We start from the raw sequence: 23,089 nt of genomic DNA on the forward strand, positions 1-23,089 counted from the left end.
TTTATCTTCTTTATATCATACCTCCTTTTGTATACTTCTATCATAACCCCTCATTTGTTTCCTCTTTAAATCACAAATCCTTCTTTCTCAGAATAGATGACTTTAAATGTCTCTAAATTTGCTGCTCTTATCCGAACCCTTTCTATTCTGTTACTTATGTTCTGAGAAGACGTTATCACCCAACCAAATTTACTGCAACTCATCATCCTTACCTTTATCAGTTTATCTGATAATGCTAATAATATTCTAGAACAGTTGCTCTGCATGGAAATTAAATAGCTAAGAGCATACTTTCTGTGCTTGGTAAATGGCATGGAATTAAATTTAAAGAACTAATTCTTAAGTGCAAAACAAAATAATCATACATCACAGTATGAATAACAATTACAATAACTAAAACCCTCAAAATTTAAATCTATATAGCTAGCATCAACTTGCTACAATAACTGATGAAAGAATAATGACAAAATACTTGCAATGGTTTTTAATTTACTGCTCTTGCACTGCAGTATGATTTATTTTGGATTTTAAAACTGTACTTAATTGCATATTAAGAGATGGCAATATGTGCAATAAGGTTTTATTAATACAACTGTATGTCATATTTCCTATTGAAAACAATCTACACTGGCTCACCTACAAAATGAGCTCATAACAAAGGCCCACTTCATGCAAAGTAGCACATTAATATTCCACACAGACTGTAATTGTAGTTATACTGTTTCTATAATATTCATGTTTGTAAGCAGTTTTGAATACAAGTCAATTACTTTTTTTTTTTTTTTTTGGAATGTTCTTCTTGCATTTATATTAAATGCCTTTCAGAAGACAGCCACTGCCTGGAGGGAATAATTTTGCAGGAACATAGGTCTTTTTTTTTTAAAAAAAAAAGTCACATTTTGACTTTGTGCAAGTCTGACAGCATTTCTTTTGTCTTTGTTTTTAAAACACTTAAATAATTCAAGTAGAGTGTTTATTCTAGTAGCTGCAGTATTTACTAAAGAGACAGACAACTGAGTTCTGAATTGCTTTACAAAGCTACAGCACTATAGTAACACCATTAGAACATATTGACACAGATGCTTAAAGATTAATGCAGATGTGATAATCTATTTAAGACCCAGAATTCCTTCTTAAATGGGGTGCTTAAGCAAATAAAAGGAAAAAGAGGACCAAATGTAACACAAACATGAATGAACTATATGAGGATTGGCCTAACACAATAGTTAAGGCTATTTTTGATGTGGAACTGAGTTAGTAAGCCTGAAAAAATGCGATCGTGTGTCAGACAAGAGTCTTCCTCTTCTGATAACCGTTTTATTTTGTCCAAGCATTGTGGAAAGTGACACAGGAAATAAGTATTTCATATGAATTTCATTCCTTGTCTAGTCCATGACTGTGCTTTGTGAGTTAATCAAGTGTGAATGTTATTATATAAGCAGTATTGCAAGTGGCATGGTGGAGAATTTGGTGAACAAAGAACAGTGCAATCTAACTATTTGTCTACATCAGAGATTTGCCTGTACAAATCCATTATTTCCTAAGAAAGTAATTCCCTCTAAGAAAAGGGGACATCAGAAGTGCCATTACCCACTGACACCATTTAAAAAGATGCATGCAACCCTTTTCTGTTTCCAACTTGAAAAGAAAGAAATCAGGTCCTTCAACTGAGGAAACTATTTTGGGTCTGGAAATTGCAATCTCCAGAGCTTGAGTTCCACAGAAAAGTAAAATTTCAGAAGCATCCATCTCTTCAACTTTCCCTAATTCTTAGGATAGCTGTTTCCCTCTCACTGTACATACTGCTGTCAAGTCTATGCTGAAATATTCACCTCTCTCCCAGCATTGTATCAGAAGCTTGGGAGCTTCAGGGAACGAGGCACATACAACTGAGGCACTGTGATATTTCTTCATTTATGTCCCTCTGTGATATAACGCTTCATCTTACAGTAAAAAAGAATTTCTGTTGTTTTGTATTTTTTTTAACATCAAGAAACATACAAGGTACAAAATACAAATACTTAATAAAAATAAGATGAGTAGCAGTTTTGCTTTTAAACATAGTCAGCCAAAACTGAAAAAGTTCTGAAACTAGGAAAATCACCAGCCTTCAAGCAAACTATGCAGTGAAATGACAGGGACCAATTACTGAAGAAGCAAAGTAGGAGGAGCTGCATAAAGCTGTAAGAAAGGCAACAAAAAATGGCTGATAGCAAAAAGCCAAATGGACAGTGACTGACTAGCCCACTTTGAGATGTATACCCTAAATGCAAAATCACATTTACTGCTCAGTCTTAGATGTTAGCTACAGGAAGGCACACAAATTAAGAAACAGAAACAACAATAAGCTGTAATAAAAAAACAGTTATTTTGGAATTTACAACTAGACAGTCCTTCTTTATATATTATATATTATATGTAAGTAGCATTTCCTTAAATCTGCGACAGACAATATTATTTCTATTTTGCTTGTGTATATTGGATTGCAAATTCTACATAGTCTATAATACCAAAACAAAGTCCTCCTTCGCTGCTACTTTGCTTACTTACAAATCCATTCTCAAAGGGTTTTTTTGCTCTTGTTGTTTTTGCATCTTATGAGAGAGTTACTTTACCCTAATTCCAAATTCTTATTCATTCAGTGGCATTTCTATAGAGCAACTGTCCTTGAAAGGAAGAGAAGAGCATAGGAAAACAAACTAAATAAACAAGTTCATATTTTGCAGAACAAATATTTTGATTTAAAGTTTTTACAGCAAAGAAATGCAGAGAAAAGCAGAGTAGTAATTCCATTTCTATTTAAAAATTATTCCAAGTTCATGGTGATTGTATATCTGAAAGAATATTAAATAATGTAATACGATGCTTTTATATAGACTCCAATTGTAAATCTAGATGGGACCACAAAGACCACATTCCTTGATATTAAGTTTTTCTGGGAAAAATCATGGAATTTTTCCTAGAAGTTGAATTAAATCACCTTTCAGAAAGATGTGTATCTTACAGATGCTAAACTATGGAAGTCCACTATTTTTTCTTGCAAGTTGTCAATATGCCTGCTTAATTCTTCAATGTCGACATTACGGAGTGAGAAGCATGTTGGTATAAAAAATAATCCAGTTAAAAGGTGATGTAAAAGCACTGATAAAATATAAAATAATCTATATGTAGAGAATAGAATAGGAGGCAATTAATGGCACTGCAGGTAAGGTATAAATTTATAATGTATGTAACTGATAAGAATCACAGAATCACAGAATCGCTGAGGTTGGAAGGGACCTCTGGAGATCGTCTAGTCCAACCCCCCTGCTCAAGCAGGGTCATCTAGAGCACATTGCACAGGATTGCATCCAGGCGGCTTTTGAATATCTCCAGAGAAGGAGACTCCACMACCTCTCGGGGCAACCTGTTCCAGTGCTCTGKCACCCTCACMGTGAAAAAGTTTTTCCTCATGTTMAGATGGAAKTGTCTGTGTTTCAGTTTGTGCCCATTGCCTYGYGTCCTGTCRCTSGGCACCACTGAAAAGAGTCTGGCTCCATCCTCTCGACACCCTCCCTTCAGATACTTGTACACRTTGATAAGATCTCCTCTCAGCCTTCTCTTCTCCAAGCTAAACAGGCCCAGCTCTCTCAGTCATATATAAGCATAAGTACCACTGTATCTGAGCACAACTCTATGATTAATCAAAGGTCTCAATCAATGGTTTAGTCCAGTCTTCAGCTACATTTTTCTCCCTACTCCTGAGACCTTTCTTAAAATTACTTTCTTCAGCTCTGTGGATAAGAAATATTACATACAGACATTACAGTGAATATTTAATATACGCTGGGCTATCAAAAGCAATCTGCTTGACAAATACAGTATTCACAGGACTCCAAACATGGAAATCCCAAGAGGCTTCCTCTGATGCAAACAAGTCACTTCTGTGCAAAAATCACCTGTTTAAAATCCTTGCCAGGACATATCTAATCTACATCCTGAATTGCATTACTGCTTGAGGAAAAGAGTTTTAACCTCCTATACTTTGAAATCCTGATTTTGGGGCATGTTTGTAAGCTCTCTAAAATAAGAGTCAAACTTTTGTAAATTTTAGCCAAAACCTTTTTCCTGACCTACCAGCATGTTTTCAAATATTATTAAAATCATTAATTATAAAATCATCATTACACCAAACCCCCCAAAACTAGCACTCACAAATTTAATTAGAACAGTACTTCAATTTCTCCCAAAACTCAGCAGCAGTTACGAATCTGCAATGGAGTTTTCTCCTTCCCTCCCTTGTAGCTGATTCAAACTTTGACCATAATTATCTATGTTAATATAATATATAACTAAGAGTGCAGAGTTCAGATTCAGGGCTGAAAGGGTCCTCAAGTGATCAATTTCTAGACCCTGTCCCCACTTTGAGACAGGTTCAAATATACATAAGTCACCCCCAAAAAACATTCATCATGTATGTACTTGAAAACATACAGTAAAAGGGAAGAGAGTCTCCAGCTTTGCTTGTTCCTGAGCACTCTAGCTAACCATCCTAAAAAGAATCCAACAGCTTATTCCAACAAGTTGGATAGTCTCTTTCAAGTGTTTAATCATTTTAACAAGCAAAAAGCTTCTCATAACACCTAACCTTAAACAGCAAAATGCATCTCCTTTTATTCACTCTAGGAGTCATAAAAGACTATTCCTTGTACAGCAACTTTTCACACTCTAAAAGACTATTACTACTGCTCTTCCCCCTCAGTCATCTCTTTTCTAGATTACATGATTCCAGCTTCTTCAACATTTTATGGAAGTTTGTATTTTGTCAACAATATTTTAATATACATTACACATGCACACAAAGAATCCAGTGCAAATTTCCTATTAATCATAAAAATGCTCTATTCTATGTTTTAGTGTACTTTTAAATGTATCATCCAGTTAAAAAATATTAAATGAAAACAAGTTACCAAGAATCATTATTTTTAGTAAACAGAATACATTCTTGACATTTAGATCAACTGGTTCTTTACATCACAACTTGCCTAATTATATAGYAACATGAACTTTAATGAATGCTGGGCAACATTCCATGCTCCTCATCATAAAACACCTTTTGCAGTTTAGCCTATTCAGTAATACTATTTCTATGGAAAACAGATAAATTTTGAGCAAAATATTAGTAAGTCTTCCACAATTTAAAGAATAAGTTACACTTTAAAGCTGTCTAGAAATGCCATATGGCAAATAACACAATAGTATTATACAAAAAAAGAATTCTATAAGCAGTTTAACCCCTGCATGCCTCTTCTAAAACCATTAAAGGGCTAAAATCTTTTTCATTAGTCTTAAAAAAGGCACAAGGAATGTCTCAGAAGCTTTATACTTTCTCCACTTTTTCTATAGTGGTATATTCATTCAGGAAAACAGACAGGCATAGCTTACAGGGAGGTGTCTGACATACAATAATTAATTAATTATAAGAATGTGTGACCATGGAAAGTTGCATCTTGAAAGGCTCTAGAATCACAAACTGGAATCGGATCCTGTATCTTACAGACAATAGTATTGTAAACTGCTCATTCATTAAACTCAGACACTAATCAAAGCAAACCTTCCTCTTAAGTACTTAGCTCCGAGTGATTCTTGAGCAACCTGCCTGTAGACATGAACTAGCAAGATATATTCCAAAGGCCGGTCAAAGAATTCGTTACTCATTTAGCAGAATCATGAAACACCGAGGAAATTAAGGTCTGTGATTCAGAATATGGTCTTTAATATTGCATTCTCCCATTTACTTTATATAGTTTCTTAATGTACTACTAACTACCTGCTTTTAATTAGGAATGGCAATTTTAAATCAATACAATGACATTGTAAGCCTAATTTGACTCTCCCATGCCTACATTTTTTATTACATGATCTCTTACTTTTTTCTTTCTTTTTTTTTTTTTTTCCTTTTTTTGCAAAAGTACCTGCTTCTGTTAGGACAGAGGCTGGATGATGCTAATTAGATGAGATACTATCTAATGCTTATTTTATCCTTATTATATGCATGGATGTAAAATGCAAAACATTCAGTCTCTGCTCTGAATACAGAATTATTAATCTCCCTAAAAAAAAAAAAAAAAAAAGACAATCATTGCTACAATTCCACATATACCACAAGCATTATTTTAACTTTGCCATTCTTTGAGAGAGAGATAATGTTACTGTCCTTTTACAAATGAGCATTTGAAATACTCAGTGTCCGCTAATGCCAGTCTTAGCTGACTAGGACATGATTTTACAATGTCTGGTATTATACAGAATCGCATGACTTCAAAACACAGCTCCTATTGACTTCTATGAAAGCTATAAAAACTTAGGCTTTGCACTTAAAACTTGTACACATATACTCACACAAACAAAAATAAAAAACAGAAAAAGTGGCCTGAGGCAGACATCTGTAGAAGAAAATTTCAACCTGAATGGCTAACATTTGCCAAAAATTATAAACAAATGAAAACAGGTCCTTGTAACAGAGAACACTGTGACATTTACCTGGTCTACAATGCGGGTGAAGTTTACTGTCTGAAAGTCACTTCTTTTTTCTTCTTAGTAAGTGAAAGAAGTATCCCTTTTACATGCTATACCTGAAAACTTGTTTTAAGCAGATGATACAATAACGACTTTCAACCATAAAGCATTTATCTGACAGAAGTGCAACTCACTATTCGGACTTCACTATCTGTTTTGAAATACTGAATGGAAACATAGGCCTTTGAGAAATAACATAGTGAATAATTAGTTTTACTTCTCCTTTTTAATGAGAAAGAGTTTTCAACCTTTAACAGCTCCTTGCTCTCTTCTTCTGCCCCAGACCTCTGGTGCTACCTCCTCCTGGCATATCTCCTCTGGAGCTCAAAAAGTCTGTGAAAGACAGACGAGGACTGAAATGTATCCAGGACTGAGAGAGGTAACAGAGAAGCAATCATGATGGGGTTTAGGTGACTGGAAGGAAGCTAGATTCTGTGAGTGCTGTAATAACACCAGAGAGAAGGATCTGGCTTCTGCCACTGAGATGTCCATGCATGTTATTCCTCCTCTTTTTTTGCCTTTCTGCCTCCTGCCTGTTTTGACTGTAATCTTTTGACTTAGACAGCATGTAGCACCATGGGAGTCCACTGTCAATTAGTACTGTGCTTACAGCCAGAGGTCCCAAATTAAATACAGATAATACATGAAGCAGGTTGACAGAGACTGGACAATGGTGTAAGAAAATAATTTATTAATAATAGTATGAATGTAGTTTGCGTGTCTTTGAAGAACATGATATGAGATAGGTGATGACTAGAGAGGTTTTTGATTTTGAATGTTTTTCTTGTTTATTAGATAACAAAAAGTTGAAGTGACTTTGCATTTGTCCTGGTTGAATTTCACAAGGTTCCTGTCAGCCCACTCCTCTAGGTCTCTCTGAAAGGCAGCCTTGCCCTGAAGTGTATCAAGTTTGGTACCATCCACACACCCGATGATGTGAAACCTCTCCTTTATTATCTCAATAATTCACATCTTAATCAATACAAGATCATTGGCTATGTATCACTATTTTATCTCAATCTAAACAAGATTAAAAAATATGTATGTTTACTATGTCTTCTAACCTTTTGCTCTTGGAAAGGCCTAACTGATCTGTCTGGCCTCTGATAGTTTTTGATCCATTATCTTCTGCTTAGCCAACATAAAGCTAAATTAAACTAATCTTAACTAAGCTCTGCTAACAAGTTATTCACATAGGCAGAACTACTACTCATATTTATCTCTGTCTAGAACCACTCTCTCTCTCTGTAATATTTATCATATGCTGTTCCCTATACTATCTTATATTAAATGAAATAGCTAGACTTAGTGAAAGAGCTTTGATTAAATGAGAAGTCTACAAGAAAGAGTTCTTTAAAATAGCAACTTCACAGAATCACAGAATGCTTGAGGTTGGAAGGGACCTCTGGAGATCATCTAGTCCAACCCCCCTGCTCAAGCAGGGTCACCTAGAACACGTTGCACAGGATCTATCCAGGCAGGTTTTGAATATCTCCAGAGAAGGAGACTCCACAACCTCTCGGGGCAACCTGTTCCAGTGCTCTGGCACCCTCACCGTGAAAAAGTTTTTCCTCACGTTCAGATGGAACTGTCTGTGTTTCAGTTTGTGCCCATTGCCTTGCGTCCTGTTGCTGGGCACCACTGAAAAGATTCTGGCCCCATCCTCTTGACACCCTCCCTTAAGATAATTGTACGCATTGATAAGATCTCCTCTCAGCCTTCTCTTCTCCAAGCTAAACAGGCCAAGCTCTCTCAGCCTTTCCTCATAAGAGAGATGCTCCAGTCCCCTCATCATCTTTGTAGCCCTTCGCTGGACTTGCTCCAGTAGTGCCACATCCCTCTTGTACTGGGGAGCCCAGAACTGGACGCAGTACTCCAGATGGGGCCTCAGCAGGGCTGAGTAGAGGGGGAGGATCACCTCCCTCAACCTGCTGGCAACACTCTTCCTGATGCACCCCAGGACACCACTGGCCTTCTTGGCCACAAGGGCACATTGCTGCCTCATGCTTAACTTGGTGTCCACCAGCACTCCCAGGTCCTTCTCCACAGAGCTGTTTTCTAGCGGGTCAACCCCCAACCTGTACTGGTGCATGGGGAATTTCACACATTTCAGCTAGAGCTGTGGTAAAGCGAGAAACCTCAGAGAAACTAGGAACTACTTTTAATAAAATAACTAATTTTGAGGATGAAATGGAGCCAAAAGTATCTTGTTTCAAGATAAGACACCTAGAGGTTTTATTGAGCCTTGCCAACTCAATACAAGGACTAACATGCCAGGAACTATAAAACATACAAGTTAAATCTTCAAAGGCATCATGCAACCTGGGATGCTGTTATTAAAAGGAGGGAGAAATAAACACATTTTTTTCTTCTATTTTCCCCATTTTCTTGCTCTGTATATTTGACTCAATTTATTTCTGCCTACATGGATTTTTATCGGAATCAAGTGAAAATGATCCATTCTTAAACAACAAGAAATTAAACTGGGGTAGATTCAAGAACATCATTTCCTAAAACTAATTTTAATTCTATACTATTAGTGCTAGATACATTTCAAATGCATATTTCAGAAGGAAATAAATAATTCTAAAAGATACGCAATACAGATTGTATTGCTATAAATTATTCTGTTATTATTATGTTAGCATGCCTGTGTGCGCCTATGTGTTTACAATTATGGTTCTGCCCAACAAAGGTATCTAGTTGCCTGTATTTCATCCAAGTCCACGAATGCAGCCAACAATGTCTTAATCCTAGCTCTAATCAAGCCACATAAATCTTGCCCAAACATATTTCAGCTCTTCTTTCCGGAATACCTCCAATTTTAGCAAAGGATTCTCTACTGCACCAAATCCTGAACCTCCAAGCCTTGCTCTCTACCTTAACACCAGTTCAACAACTCATGTCAACTGCTGTTCCCTTTTCTTCCCACTATAAACCTAGCCCATCAATCCCATTACTGTACCTCCACAGTTCCTGCAAGTCCCAAAGGCATTACTAAACTCAGTTCTCCTTTTTACACTTACCCTAGCCCAACAATACATTATATCCACAGAATTAGTTGTGAATTGAGAAGGYTACCTCATTAATCCCTAATTAAAACTAAGCCCCAGACTCCTAAGCCCTTGGCACAACAACTCTAAATCCAGCTCAGTGATCCCTTCTGTAAACATGTTTAGCTTTAGCTCATCAGATCCTACCTCCCTAAACTAAATCTACACAGAAATCCTGTCAATTTAACACTCTGGATAGGAGTTGCTGCTGACATCAGTCCTGAAACCTACCTCTTCCCTCTGGACACAGCATTAATACTAGCTTGCTGCCCTGCCAGACCAAGTCCTAACCAGTCAGGTGAGTACTGTCACCCAAAACCTAGGCTAAGTTCAAAGATCAACTACAAAATGAACTTTAACCTACTGCACTTGTCTCAGCCATGCAAACCCTAATTCCAACCTCAGCTATAAAACAAGCTCTAGCCAGTCACCCCTTTCAGCTCAGACATAAACCTACTCTACTAATCACTTGTACATCACTCAACTCAGCACCATGAGATCTGCTTGTTGTGGAACCAAACCTAGGATGGCAGCTCCTTATGGAAGTGGCATTCATTTCAGCTGATCAGCATGAGCAGGCACAAATCTAAACCATCACAACCACTTTAGTCTGTGACAGTTTCAATTGCAAACTTAGCCAGAGAGTCAGTTCTAACACCAGCTCTAACCCTGATTAACAGCCAGCTAGCAGAACAAGCAGTCAGGCAGATCTTGACAGAACCACTCCTAACTACAGTCTTGCAAGCATTTCCCTTTATAGTCATAACCTTGTTCTGTCAGTCCTAAACCTAAATTCAGCGCAAATCCTATACCTAGCTTAAACCCACCCCAGCCATCCTTTCCAACTAACAATCTAAACTAAGCCATGTGGACCCCCGAAGAAAACAGAACTCAGCCCAAGCTCTGTGTCAACACAGGTAAAGAGAACACAAAGCAGAATGAAGGTTTTCAAAGAAGAACATGTAAAGAACAGAGGCGGCTGTTCTACGCTTGATGGCATACCACAGCATTACTGGAGATGCATATGCACATATAACACTGCATATGCACATATAACCTCTCATAGTGAGATGCATAATGAGTTTGTAAAAGCACTTTAACATTTTAAAAAGCACTGAACAAACACCAGCTAATCTTCCTGCTAGCATGATTTAAATAGTGATGGCTATGCATTCTATATGCATTCAAAGGTATTTTTGGCAAAAAAATTTAACAAGAAATGAGGTCCCAATGTGGCAGGCCTACGTTCTAAGTCATTATGTACAAGACTGTCCCACATTTTTAGAGACAAGTGAGTGAAAAGATACGAAATCCAAAGATACTAACGTGTCCAGAAATTGGAAAGAACATTACGAAAGAAAGATGAAGCTACAATTTCACAGGTAAATCAGTATCTTTCCATAGTTTTCCATTCGTGTTGTACTGCATTTAACTAGGTTGTTATTTATAGACAGCTTAACTATCAACTATAATTACTATCCCAAACAGAATATCAGCAACTTCTGATTAGGCCATGGAATCACAGTGCTACAACTCTTACCTCTTCTGTTATATGCAGACATGAAACACAAAAGCAGCAAATAAATTGCAAGGCCATTGACACCTGAACTATGCATTTACACTGTATCTAGCAAAGCATTCAGTGAAACTGTGTTAAAAGTAAATTGTAATGAAGACTTTAAAAAGTTTTCCAAAAGAAAAAAGAATCAGAAGGCAAACCAACAACAGTTAAAAAAAAATACACTGCCATGCCCATAAATTGAACTTTTAAGAGCACAAATGGTCTATTTGCTAATTCACATAGATAACTGAAACATCCAAAACCATGACAAAAGCAGTGCTTTATTTTCTGTAACATCATTCCCTTTTGCAAAACACTGTCAGTAAGCAGGAATGCCCCGTGAAGAAAGCTGGTTAAAAGCAGCATTCTAACTACCTATTTGGAGGCATAGATTAAGTAATAATCAAATGGTCTTCTGGATTAGTGGGTATACAATGTATGCCACAATGCTTCTGCTTTCAAGCATGCAGATGGATTACTGAGCTGTATAGCAAGCAATAGCAAAAGGACAGAATTAACAATCAGAATAAGGAAATAAATGCCAACAGCAGCATTAATCTAGGTGAACATTCATTTCATATTTTTTACTGTAGCAAGAATTCCAATAGTTCATTTTAATTTATAATTATGCCATTTTTTGTTCTCTGAATGGACTTTTTTTAAAGCCTATATTTTGTGCATGATTTGAAACAACATGATTTCCAGGAACATTACCTGTTTACTTGCTGAAATATGGTAAATCCTGATTTCTGTAATTATGACTTTTCTCCTTTTCTAGTACTTATGTTTCCATGAATGAGATGATTCACCAGTATTAAATTCTTAAGACTAATTCTCTAATCAACAGTAATAAAGAGTTCTCCTCATATAATCGATATTTGCTTCTTCTATTCTCCAACACACCTGAGTTTTCTGATTACATGTATCGTCAATTTTGCCAAGCACCTAAGTATAGCCAAAGCCCTGCTACACCTTTTAGCTCTGTAAGAATATTTCTAAATTCCTTTCTCCTTAGTACTATCATTTTATGAGAGTATGAGAAGGAACAGAGAAACTGCATGAACTATTTGTCATTTTCCTATTCTGTCTGACATGCCACACTATTTTGTATGCATCTTAAAATCTAATCTATAATAGGGGATGACATCTGCAGCAAAAGCAGGTGTACCCTTCAAAGGTGTATGACACTTCTGATCTATACTGAGTCTTGACTGAATCTTTCCCTCTTGTCTATTATGGGAGAGATTTATTTCACAAGCCCCTATCTCCAAGTTAGGTACATGTCTATGAGACAAAATGCAGATCCACTGATTATTCTATCCAACCATGAATTCCTTACTTAGCAATAGCATCAACAATCACATGGAATAAAAAGTAATCCTAGATTTACCCATAGCACTATTTTGAAGTATCTTTTCCAGCTCTATTACTGTTGTATATAATAAAGCCCTAAGATGGTTCATAATTTGAAGAATGTTAGAGTCTGTGCTTATAGGCATAATAAGGAAAGAAATGACATCTTAAAAAGCACAAACAGATGTCCACATATGGTAGAACTGCAAGTTTAATTATTTTCCTGAGGTCTACATGACATCAATTCCTTTTCTTTTACTTAGGCAAAGTACTATTAACCTGATGTGTAAGTTAAAGCCATCACAGAAAACTACACAGAACCAAAGAGACTGGATAGCCATTTTAAGATCTCAAATGACAATAGACTGGAAAGTACATGTAGCTTCTCTAATTGCATAATATTCTCACCTATTTTTTTCTGCTGGACAGGACAGTTCACTTGATCCTGAAAATTAACAGTTTAAGCCATTTTCTACCATATTTGGGAAAAGCAGTAAAGTCTCTATGTAGAAGTTTCATTATAACGTATATAAACTTTTGGCTAAAGAGATTAGATATACTGTGTAAACAGAGCAGACTTCTTGAACAGAGAAGGTTATCTGAACAGTTTTCTGCATCAGACACATCTGCATTTGCAATAAAGCATGTAGTGGGTACCATATATGCCCAGAACATCCAGTGAATACAGAATTGCTGCATGGGGAAAAGTTTATGGAGACAAGCCCTGACATTAATAGCTCAATTCTTAGCACTCTGAACCTTTTTGTTATCTAGCTGAACAGAGCCTCAGGCAAACTCCATTTTCCCTGATGGACTGATTACCAGCTGAGCTTGTCCATCCTGACATTCCACATGTCCCCAGTACGCGGACTTTCTAGCCACAGGAATAATTCAGCCCTTCATTTGCTTCTGTACAGAACAGTTGACATGCAGTTTGACATTTCAGTGACATGACTGTTATGCAGTGCTGAATGGCAACAAAAATCTACAAAAATGCTCAAAATTATACTGTATCCATGCTCCTTATTCTTCTTTTCCTTCCAAAATGTATTTCCTGTGTCAGCTTAAAAGACCTTCCTACTCAGTGGCATATGGATCAGAAAGATCACTGCTGAATGTGGGTTACAGCAAGCTCCAATACAGGTACCCTGCACTCCAGTTTATCATCAATCTTTTTTTAACAAAGGCTGCATTTAAAGGCTTTGAACAACTGGAAAATAAGTTAAGAAATTAAATAACCTAACTGAAGTACATCTTTCTACCATTCTCATAAAACTCAGACAGATATCTAATAAGGGTAGTTACATAAATTTGTCAGTGTTCAGACACAAGTATGCCTTCCATGCTTACCTGTTATAACAGTTCTGCAGGATCAGGCCTTTTTTGGCATAAAAGCTTGGTCTTTAGAGAGATATGATGGAATTCATCTCACTTAACTTCAGATGCCTACAATATGAATGTCTACAATTGAGCTATTCAACTTAGGTTTCAGCAGAGAGAATCAGGCATCTCCAGGGGCAATTATTCTATCATATCATAATGTGGACATCCAAAATAGGTCAAATTGAGCCGCTCCCAAGAAACACCTCTTTCCCTTCCCTGGCTAGAGAAACTAAAGCAAGCAAATCGGATGGAAACATTATAAAAATCTGAAGCTGGTGAGACAAATAGCATCATATATCTCTCTAACTCTCTAAAGACCTCTACTGGCTGATGTGAGTCAAAGCTATTCTGTCAGAATAAGCCTAATTCTTGAGAATTTATGTAACATTCAACAATGCCTTGAACAATTACATGTCTTAATTTTAAGAAGTTTTTTAGTTAACTGTATTAGCTGCTTGGTTGACTTCTATGAGAATGACAGAAGTCTCCACTACATACGTCTAAAGTAAATATGATGAATCCCACTCTAAGACCTATGTCAGTGTCTAACCACTCCATTAATTTCAGGATAAAAGTTAATGCTCAAATGCCTTTGAGGATCTGGACTTAATGCTTACATATAGTGTTAAGAAAAACATATATTTTTGTGTTTCATATTTAAAAAACATATTCAGGGTACAGCTTTTGTGACAGAAATATTTTAAGATTTGAGAATGGAAAAATACTGTCCAGAAAGTAATGCAATGTTGGAATCTAATGCTAGACAAGCTATATATCAGCAACTTTTGAATAACAAGGCTTTCCAAAAACTCACTGTAGGCCTTTCATTTTCAAATCTATTTTCTGGTTTCATCAGAAATAGGATTAACCATAAATTAATTTCCATTTTCAGAGTTCTTGAAATTATCACCTAGAAGGTCAGAAATAGCCAGTGAACCAGTAAGTGCTTTTCATTTCTGGTCCTCTGTCTTTGAAACAGTTATCATAAAGGAAGATTTGCTATCACAGTGAGAAGCTCAACATTTGAAAAATAATCCACCTTCCACAGTATCATTCTGAAATCTCAGTATCTTAAAACTGTATCTGCTCGGCAGAAGGAATCCTATTGGGTATCAAGAGATTTCTATTCCAGAGGAAGATAAGGTTTGGTTATTGTATTTTTATATATCACATTTATACAGCATGAAAGGCTTCTATTATGGGTAAAAATGAAAAGTACATATGCTACACCAATAAAAATTAAAGGATACAACCAAGTTTATATTAATATTCTATTGCCTAGAAGTCAATGTCCTGGAGTCAGCAAAGTGGTGAAGTATGAGCTTTACTTTCAGCACATGATGAAGTACTTTAAGAAACTTAAGAGAAATTACTAACTAGTTTGAGGGTTTACTACCATAAAAGTGAGCTTAACAGGGTGAAAAATCAGGAAAACTATACAGTTTTACATGCACCTTAGTTCCTTTTATTTACTATATTAATATGTGAGAATATTGGTTAAAAATATTAAACAAAACTTTTTCATGTTGCCATATTCTAAGATTAATGGATTTAACCAGGTGGGGAACAAGATGAAAATATGAACAGTAATTTTTGTACATTTCTGGTCTAGTTCATTACAGACATTCTCATACAGTGAACCTTTATTTTAATTTTTAAGACCAGGGTCACACATAGCTTTTAAAAGTTGTGGACCACAGACAGTTAAGATTGTTCCAAGGGGACACAGATACACTCCTATTAAAATAATTCAGAATTTTAAAGTCAGATGTGTTCAATGTTTATGAAAGTACATATCCACAAATGTATACAACCTGAGCTGAGCACACTTCTTATTGAAAAAATGATTAAACAGAAAGCTGCACATTCTGGGATGCAAACATTTTATATAATAATTGTGGCTCTGCTCAAGTCTTAGTGAGGAAATTTTTAAAAAATCCTGAAATAGCTAGAAAATTAATTTTAAAAAGTCAAAAGGATTGTTTTTCAATCCAAATCAACGTTAGAAAACTTTTTCAACTTAAAAAAAAATACATAATTGTTCAAAAAAAATTGCTGGGATCAAAACCTATTTTTTCAGTTTCTGTGGTTCACTAAATGTTCAAAAATTAAGTGCAGGCTAATCTGAATACGTTCCTCTCCTGACTTCTTGATTTGTCTTATTTGCCAACAAAGACACAAAAGAAAGAAGACAGAAACAAAAGAAAACCCAAAACAAAAAAAGAAAGCAGATATTTGTACACCTCTAATCACAACTAAGATTCAAAGTCCGTAATTTAATTGACTCAGAGGGTAGCCGTGAAATGCCTTGGCAATTAACAGCAGCTTTGCTTAAGTAACAAAACAGGATTAGGACACTTGCCAACTAATGAAATTTGATTGTATAAAGTATTATCCTTTGAAAAATTGTAATTTAAATATTTATGAGTAATTTTTTCTAAAGCTGTCATTTTGTATATTTCAAACTGATACTGTATTGCTACTTTAGACTATAAAATAAGAAAAAATATTTTAATCCTTTTAAAAATCATGCCACCCAATGGTAATGTTTCACAAAGTTAGAAACATTCAAAAGCAGGCCCATAAACTAGGCTGCCAGGAATACTAGAATTTAGTGACCTATTTTGATAAGTAAAAAGATGTATTCTTTAAGTGGTATTTCCAAAAATAATTGTAACATACAGAAAATATGAGTGTTTGTAAATGAACATAAAACATCTAGTGGAACTATGCCAATTGTGCACATCTAAAGCTACTGTGGGGATTAACTTGCAGTTTGAAAAACAGTACAGAAAAAAATATATATGCGAGAATGCATAAACTTTAAGAACATTAACTTCTCAGCAAGCTAAGCAAACTAGAACTTCAGTTATCTGCCCAATATATGAACTGCAGCATTTCAAGATCTTATACAGCCATACCTCGGAGATATTGTGGGTTCGGTTCCAGACCACCACAAATAAAGCAAATATCGCAATAAAGCGAGTCACACGAATTTTTTGGTTTCCCAGTGCATATAAAAGTTATGTTTACACTATACTGTAGTCTATTAAGTGTGCAATAGCATTATGTCTAAAAAACCAATGTACATACCTTAATTAAAAAAAAACACTTTATTGCTAAAAAATACTAACCATCATCTGAGCCTTCAGTGAGTCATAATCTTTTTGCTGATGGATGGTCTTGCCTCGATGTTGATGGCTGCTGACTGATCAGGGTGGTGGTTGCTGAAGGCTGGGGTGGCTGTGGCAATTTCTTAAAATAAGACAGCAGTGAAGTTTGCCACATCGATTGACTCTTCCTTTCACGAAGGATTTCTCTGTAGCATGTGATGCTGTTTGATAGGATTTTACCCACAATAGAACTTCTTTCAAAACTGGAGTCAATCCTCTCAAACCCTGCTGCTGCTTTATCAACTCAGTGTATGTAATATTCTAAATCCTTTGTTGTCATTTCAACAATGTTCACAGCATCTTCACCAGGAGCAGATTCCATCTCAAGAAACCACTTTCTTTGCTCATCCATAAGAAGCAACTCCTCATCCATTAAAGTTTTATCAGGAGATTGCAGCAATTCAGTCACATCTTCAGGCTCCACTTCTAATTCTAGTTCTCTTGCTGTCAGTTCTAGTTCTCTTGCTGTCAGCTTGTCCTTTGAAGCTCTGAAGCCAGGCATTGACTTCTCCTCTCTAGCTATGAAAGTCCTAGATGGCATCTTCTTCCAATATAAGGCTGTTTTGTCTACACTGAAAATCTGCTGGTTAGTGCAGTCACCTTCATCAATTCTCTTAGCTAGATCTTCTGGATAACTTGCTCCAGCTTCTACATCAGCACTTGCTGCTTCACCTTGCATTTTCACATTATAGAGACAGCTTCTTTCCTTAAACCTCACGAACCAACATCTGCTAGCTTCAAACTTTTCTTCTGCAGCTTCCTCACCTCTCTCAGCCTTCACAGAATTGAAGAGAGCTAGGGCCTTGCTCTGGATTAGGCTTTGGCTTAAAGGAATGTTGTGGCTGGTTTGATCTTCTATCCAGACCACTAAAACTTTCTCCCTATCAGCAAGAAGGCTGTTTCCCTTTCTTATCATTCCTGTGTTCACTGGAGTAGCTCTTTGAATTTCCTTCCAGAACTTTTCCTTTGCATTCACAACATGGCTGTTTGGCGCAAGAGGCCCAACTTTTGGCCTGTTGTGGCTTTCAACATGCCTTCCTCACTATGTTTAATCATTTCTAGCTTTTGATTTAAAGTGAGAGACGTGCGACTCTTTCTTCACTTGAATGCTTAGAGGCCATTGTAGGGTTATTAATTGCCCTAATTTCAATACTGTTGTGTCTCAGGGCATAGGGAGGCCCGAGGAGAGGGAGAGAGACAGGGGAACGGCCGGTCGGTGGAGCAGTCAGAACACACACAGCATTTATCGATTAAGTTTGCCATCTTATATGGGTGCAGTTCGTGGTGCCCCAAAACAATTACAATAGTTACATCAAAGATCACTGATCACAGATCACCATAACAGATATCATAATAATGAAAAAGTTTGAAATTTTACGAGAATTACTGAAATGTGACACAGAGGCACAAAGCAAACACATGCTGTCGAAAAAATGGCACCCATAGACTTGCTCGACGCAGGGTTGCCACAAACCTTCAATTTGTAAAAAACGCAGTATCTGTGAAGCACAATAAAGCAAAGCACAATAAAATGAGGTATGCCTGTAGTCTTCTGATGTGTGCACCTACAGATACACATACACAGTACTGGAAACTTTTGAACAACAGCAGCTGCAAATTATGCCACCCTGTGCCTCCTCCTGCTCACAGGAAAAGGTTGAAAAAAAGCACAGGAAAAATGAGGCCTTCAACTCCACTAGCTCAAAGCCTATTTCACCAAGCACAATGAACAGCAAGGACAGAGATGGAGATGGAGCATGACCTCAACGATTAAAGCTTCTTGAAGCATCTGGTTCCACAGGTCATATAACTTTAATTTTTTCTAGTATATTTCCTTGTGGATTAAAGCAACAAATCACAGCACCTCTTGAAGATGGCAAGTATATACAGAATCAAAAGTATATGCAGTATCCACTAGATCTGTGACACAAAAAATATCATTCCAATCAGCTGAGCATCAGTTCTAGCAGCCAGATCCAGTCAGCAGTATTTTATTTGATTGAAGATGGTTAGCATACGGCACACTTTGAAGAAAGGAAAAGACATCAATGGTCGAGCAGGCCTCAGTAGGCCGGAAGGCACATATTTCAGCCAACTGGTAGTACAGTGGGATGTGTTATCCATTTAGTCTTTGAGATGACGGGGCTTCATGCTTAGAGCAGCCAGCTCTGGAATGAACAGATATATAAAGTGACCTGCATTGTTTTTTCCATAGACACAATATATATGTTTAGAAGAACATGGGTAAAACTGTGATTAAGAGAAACTGATATCATGTTGGGGGTGAACATAACATACATAGACATTTTGTCACTGTAAAAATAGCCACTGGAGAGTCTACCTAAATGCCTGAAGATCACTTATTCTTCTTAAATCCAAAAAAGTGGTAAAAAGATTGTATCACAAGGGACTCGGAAGAAAGCTCCATAAGCTTTGGTAAGATTATACGGAAGTCTTATTTCAGATGAGTTTTTTTGGTTGGTTGATCAAGGTGCATTCCTCTTCTAAGAAACACTGATAACACTGGGTGAGGAAATTATAAATAAATTACTGTATCAGAGGGCAATATGCCTTCATTACCACCACATGACCCTGTTTAAAATGAAAGAGGAAAGTAACATGTTTCAGTAGCAGAAGACAGACTGATCACTTAGGGAGAAGAAACAGAAGCAGAACAGCAATCTCTCCTAATGTAAACGTGGCTCTAAGAATTCTTGAATCTGAGAGAACTAAGTTATTTCTCCAGGTGAACAAAAAGGGCTGTTGAAAAAACGGAGAAAGGGAACTTCATAAAGTGTCTGTCTATGTTTCTCTCTGCACAATAGTAAACATAAACACATCCTTGCTTGTAAAGGTGGGACACATTTTGTGGAGGATTTTGGTGGCAGAAAATCTGAAAATTGTTACAGTATATTGACAACAGCTAAGATTTGCAGCAAGCACAAATATGAAGTAATTGAAATGAGACAGATGGAGGTCTATGGGAAGCAAAGCCTTAAAACTGAAAAAAAGTTAGTCCTGAAGATCAAGTGATGGATACATTTTACTGTCCTGAATTTCAGTTCACATATATTAAGTATGAAGAAATGGAATGAATGTACAAGATCAAAAACATATTTATTTTTCCTTTTGAATAAAGGAGTACAAACCCCTGTCGCCTCAGAAATTCTCTTGAGCTCTTAAATTGGGTCAGCTCTCAACATGAAGAATTATTACATAAAGACTCTCCTAAAGAAGGAGGAGGAAGATGGTAAGAAAGATGACCAATGGATTTATAGAGGGGAAAAAATAACTGACCAGGGAGGAAGGAAAAATACCATAGCATCTTTTGAAATAGTTTTCTCCTATACTCTTCTTATAGAAGCAGCTCCTATTCTGGGCACAGGTTTTTTGGCATCCACAAAGGACTACGCAACACTTTTCTGCCCTTAGCTTAGTACCAATGATACCCCAACCAAAATCTTTAGTGCTTAGAGAATGGTAAACAGGGCTCTCCAAAACAATGGCTGGGCTTTACTTCTGTGTTCTCCAAAATGAAATGTAGGTAGCTGGTCACTTTTCAAGACAAAGTTGCCTCTTTCTCACTCAACAGGCACCTTCACTTCAGTTCTGGATAGAACTTTTTTCAGTCATTTCAGGAAGGAGGCCTCTGTTTTTGACACTGAAAATTTGGGAAGAGAGATAGCCTTCCCAGAGGTAAAAGAGGAAAGCTGCTGTATACAGCAACTAAGGGCATCAAGCCATCCTAGTGATACAGGGATTTAAACAATTCATCATACCAGCTGTTGTATAAGAATTGGTTAAGGAATAAATTACCAACTTCTCTACATTTACATATGAATCAACCTTTCACTATCTTCCCATAAATTTACAAATTACAGTGCCAGTAATAAAAACATTTGCCATTAGAAAGAGCCAAACCTCTCTCATGGAATTAAAGAGAATCTTTGATGGTTAAAATCAAGAATACTAATTTACTTCCATTTTCTCAACTGCAAGTTATGCGGTTTTGTAACCTCTCCTATTATAATCTTAAAATAAAATATATGATTCTTCCCAACATAAAGCAAAGCCAAAGAGGAGCCAAACCTAACAAATTTTTGGAAATAAATTTTATGTACCAAACCGGAAAGTAATACATAAAAATAATTTCAGCATGGCAAGAGTAATATACAGTAACTAACTGAACAAAGTGCCTACAATACAGTTCAAGCCTTCTATCAGTGTGGAGCACAGCAGAAATGGATTGAAACAACTTTATTTGGTGATTTCTGTGTTGCCACTGGCAAAAACTGTGCACTGAAAGGAGGGATGAATAATTCTGTTAAACAGGTGAGATTTAATTATGTTAAAAATGTGTAGCTTCTTCAAATTAAAAAACAAAAACATTTTTTAATTATGTATTTCCCTATCCTTACATTTGTTTAAAGTTTGTTCGCTTTTGGCTGCTACCAATAACTCTGATATGCTACTAGTGACTTAAAATAAGACACATTGTTGAACTCTTTCAAACACGGCCTTTCTGAAGCCTTTTCAGAATATAATTCAATCATCCTATAAATGCAGGTTGGAAATTACACATTCCCTTGTGAGCAGTCAGAATTTATTCTCATATCATATCCTAGAGAAAACAAAGTTAACACTGTTTGAGCAACACCTAAAACAGTTGTTAAACTGAACCAGAGTATTTGCTGATACACTTGTGATGAGTATTCTCTATACATGTCAATAGCTTTCTTTTCCTTCAGATATGCTGCTGGTGTTGTGTGCTTTCTTTTCATTGACTCTTCCAGAGTATCATACAATCAAGTCATAATCTCAAGTGAGACTCTACAGTTTGCATTAAATATATGCCCACACACAGAGGCACATAAAAAATCCAGGAATATCCAACTGATTTCATACGTCTGTCCTACAGATGTTAAAGGAACATCCACTTCCTCTATTTTGTTTTTAAATCAATAGTTTACCAGAAAAGTTATGTTTGTTCCATGTATTGCATAGTTTCAAAATAAAAATTTAACATGTCAATTTCGCCAGAAAATACGATCTCCATTCCATTCTGCTCTTAAAATGTAACTAGCTTATTTTAATGCATGAGAGATGAAGAGCAGATAGTCAGGGATAACTTTCATAGCATACAAATTAGCATTATAATGTGAAATATGAAATATAATTCTGAAAGAAAATAATGCAAGCTTATTTCCAAGTCTACATGAGCTAGAAAGAGCCATAATGTTTGTGTGTCCAACCAGATACTTAAACTGTAAGCCTTCATAACCCACATGTTATAGGTGGCAATAATTATTTTAAATATCTGCTTCAAGTACTTTCAAAATTTCATAGCCTGATCTCAAAACCTATATAAACTATTTATTATACAGTGTGATAAATTTATTTTTGTCCACAAGGATTTTTTCTTTTACTTTACCAGCAGATTCAAAAAAGAGATATAAAGTTAGGGGCTAACACTCACTGGGCTCTTAAACCTGCATATTCTATAGAATGATCCACTTATTACATTTTATGAGACAAATAGTTGTAGATAAAATACTCCCCAATATTACTCTTTAGTTTTTCCCCAAAAGAAAAGAAAACAGTACCTGGTAAGCTTGCCACAGCTGCTCAGCAAACTGATGTACTTCTGATAGTAGAAGAGATATTAAAGAATTTCTTAGTATGTTGTTCCTTCCTAGCAAAACAAGCATGTGGGATACAGCATGCAGTGCCTGAAACTAAAAAATAAATAAGTAACAGTAAACTTCATCTTTCAAAAATTTTTTGAACCCCAGAGGATCCACTTAAGTAGAAACAGGATTTACAAATTAAAATTTTAAAGGAAAAAAGTCAACAAATACAAAATTTTATACAGCTTAAAACTAAATTAAATATTTAAATATAATATTTATTTGTATATATACACACACACATACACACACGTATACGTACGTGTGGGTATGTGTGTGTGTATACACACACGCATACATATATATACATATATATATATG

General features: G+C 36.1%; 1 protein-coding gene across 1 annotated transcript in view; it reads right to left on the bottom strand.

The window, feature by feature from the left end:
* Positions 1-23,089, bottom strand: part of MEI4 (meiotic double-stranded break formation protein 4) — a gene marked incomplete at its 5' end in the record, with an annotated part of 65,541 nt that overhangs the window by 15,107 nt on the left and 27,345 nt on the right. Inside the window, one exon of the mRNA XM_026089848.1 lies at positions 22,685-22,816. Within this exon, the coding sequence (XP_025945633.1) occupies positions 22,685-22,816 (132 nt within the window). The remainder of the gene's footprint in view (positions 1-22,684; positions 22,817-23,089) is intronic.

Source organism: Apteryx rowi, unplaced genomic scaffold (assembly GCF_003343035.1).
Source record: "Apteryx rowi isolate R43461 unplaced genomic scaffold, aptRow1 scaffold_831, whole genome shotgun sequence".
In the NCBI taxonomy this organism is placed as follows: Eukaryota; Metazoa; Chordata; class Aves; order Apterygiformes; family Apterygidae; genus Apteryx; species Apteryx rowi.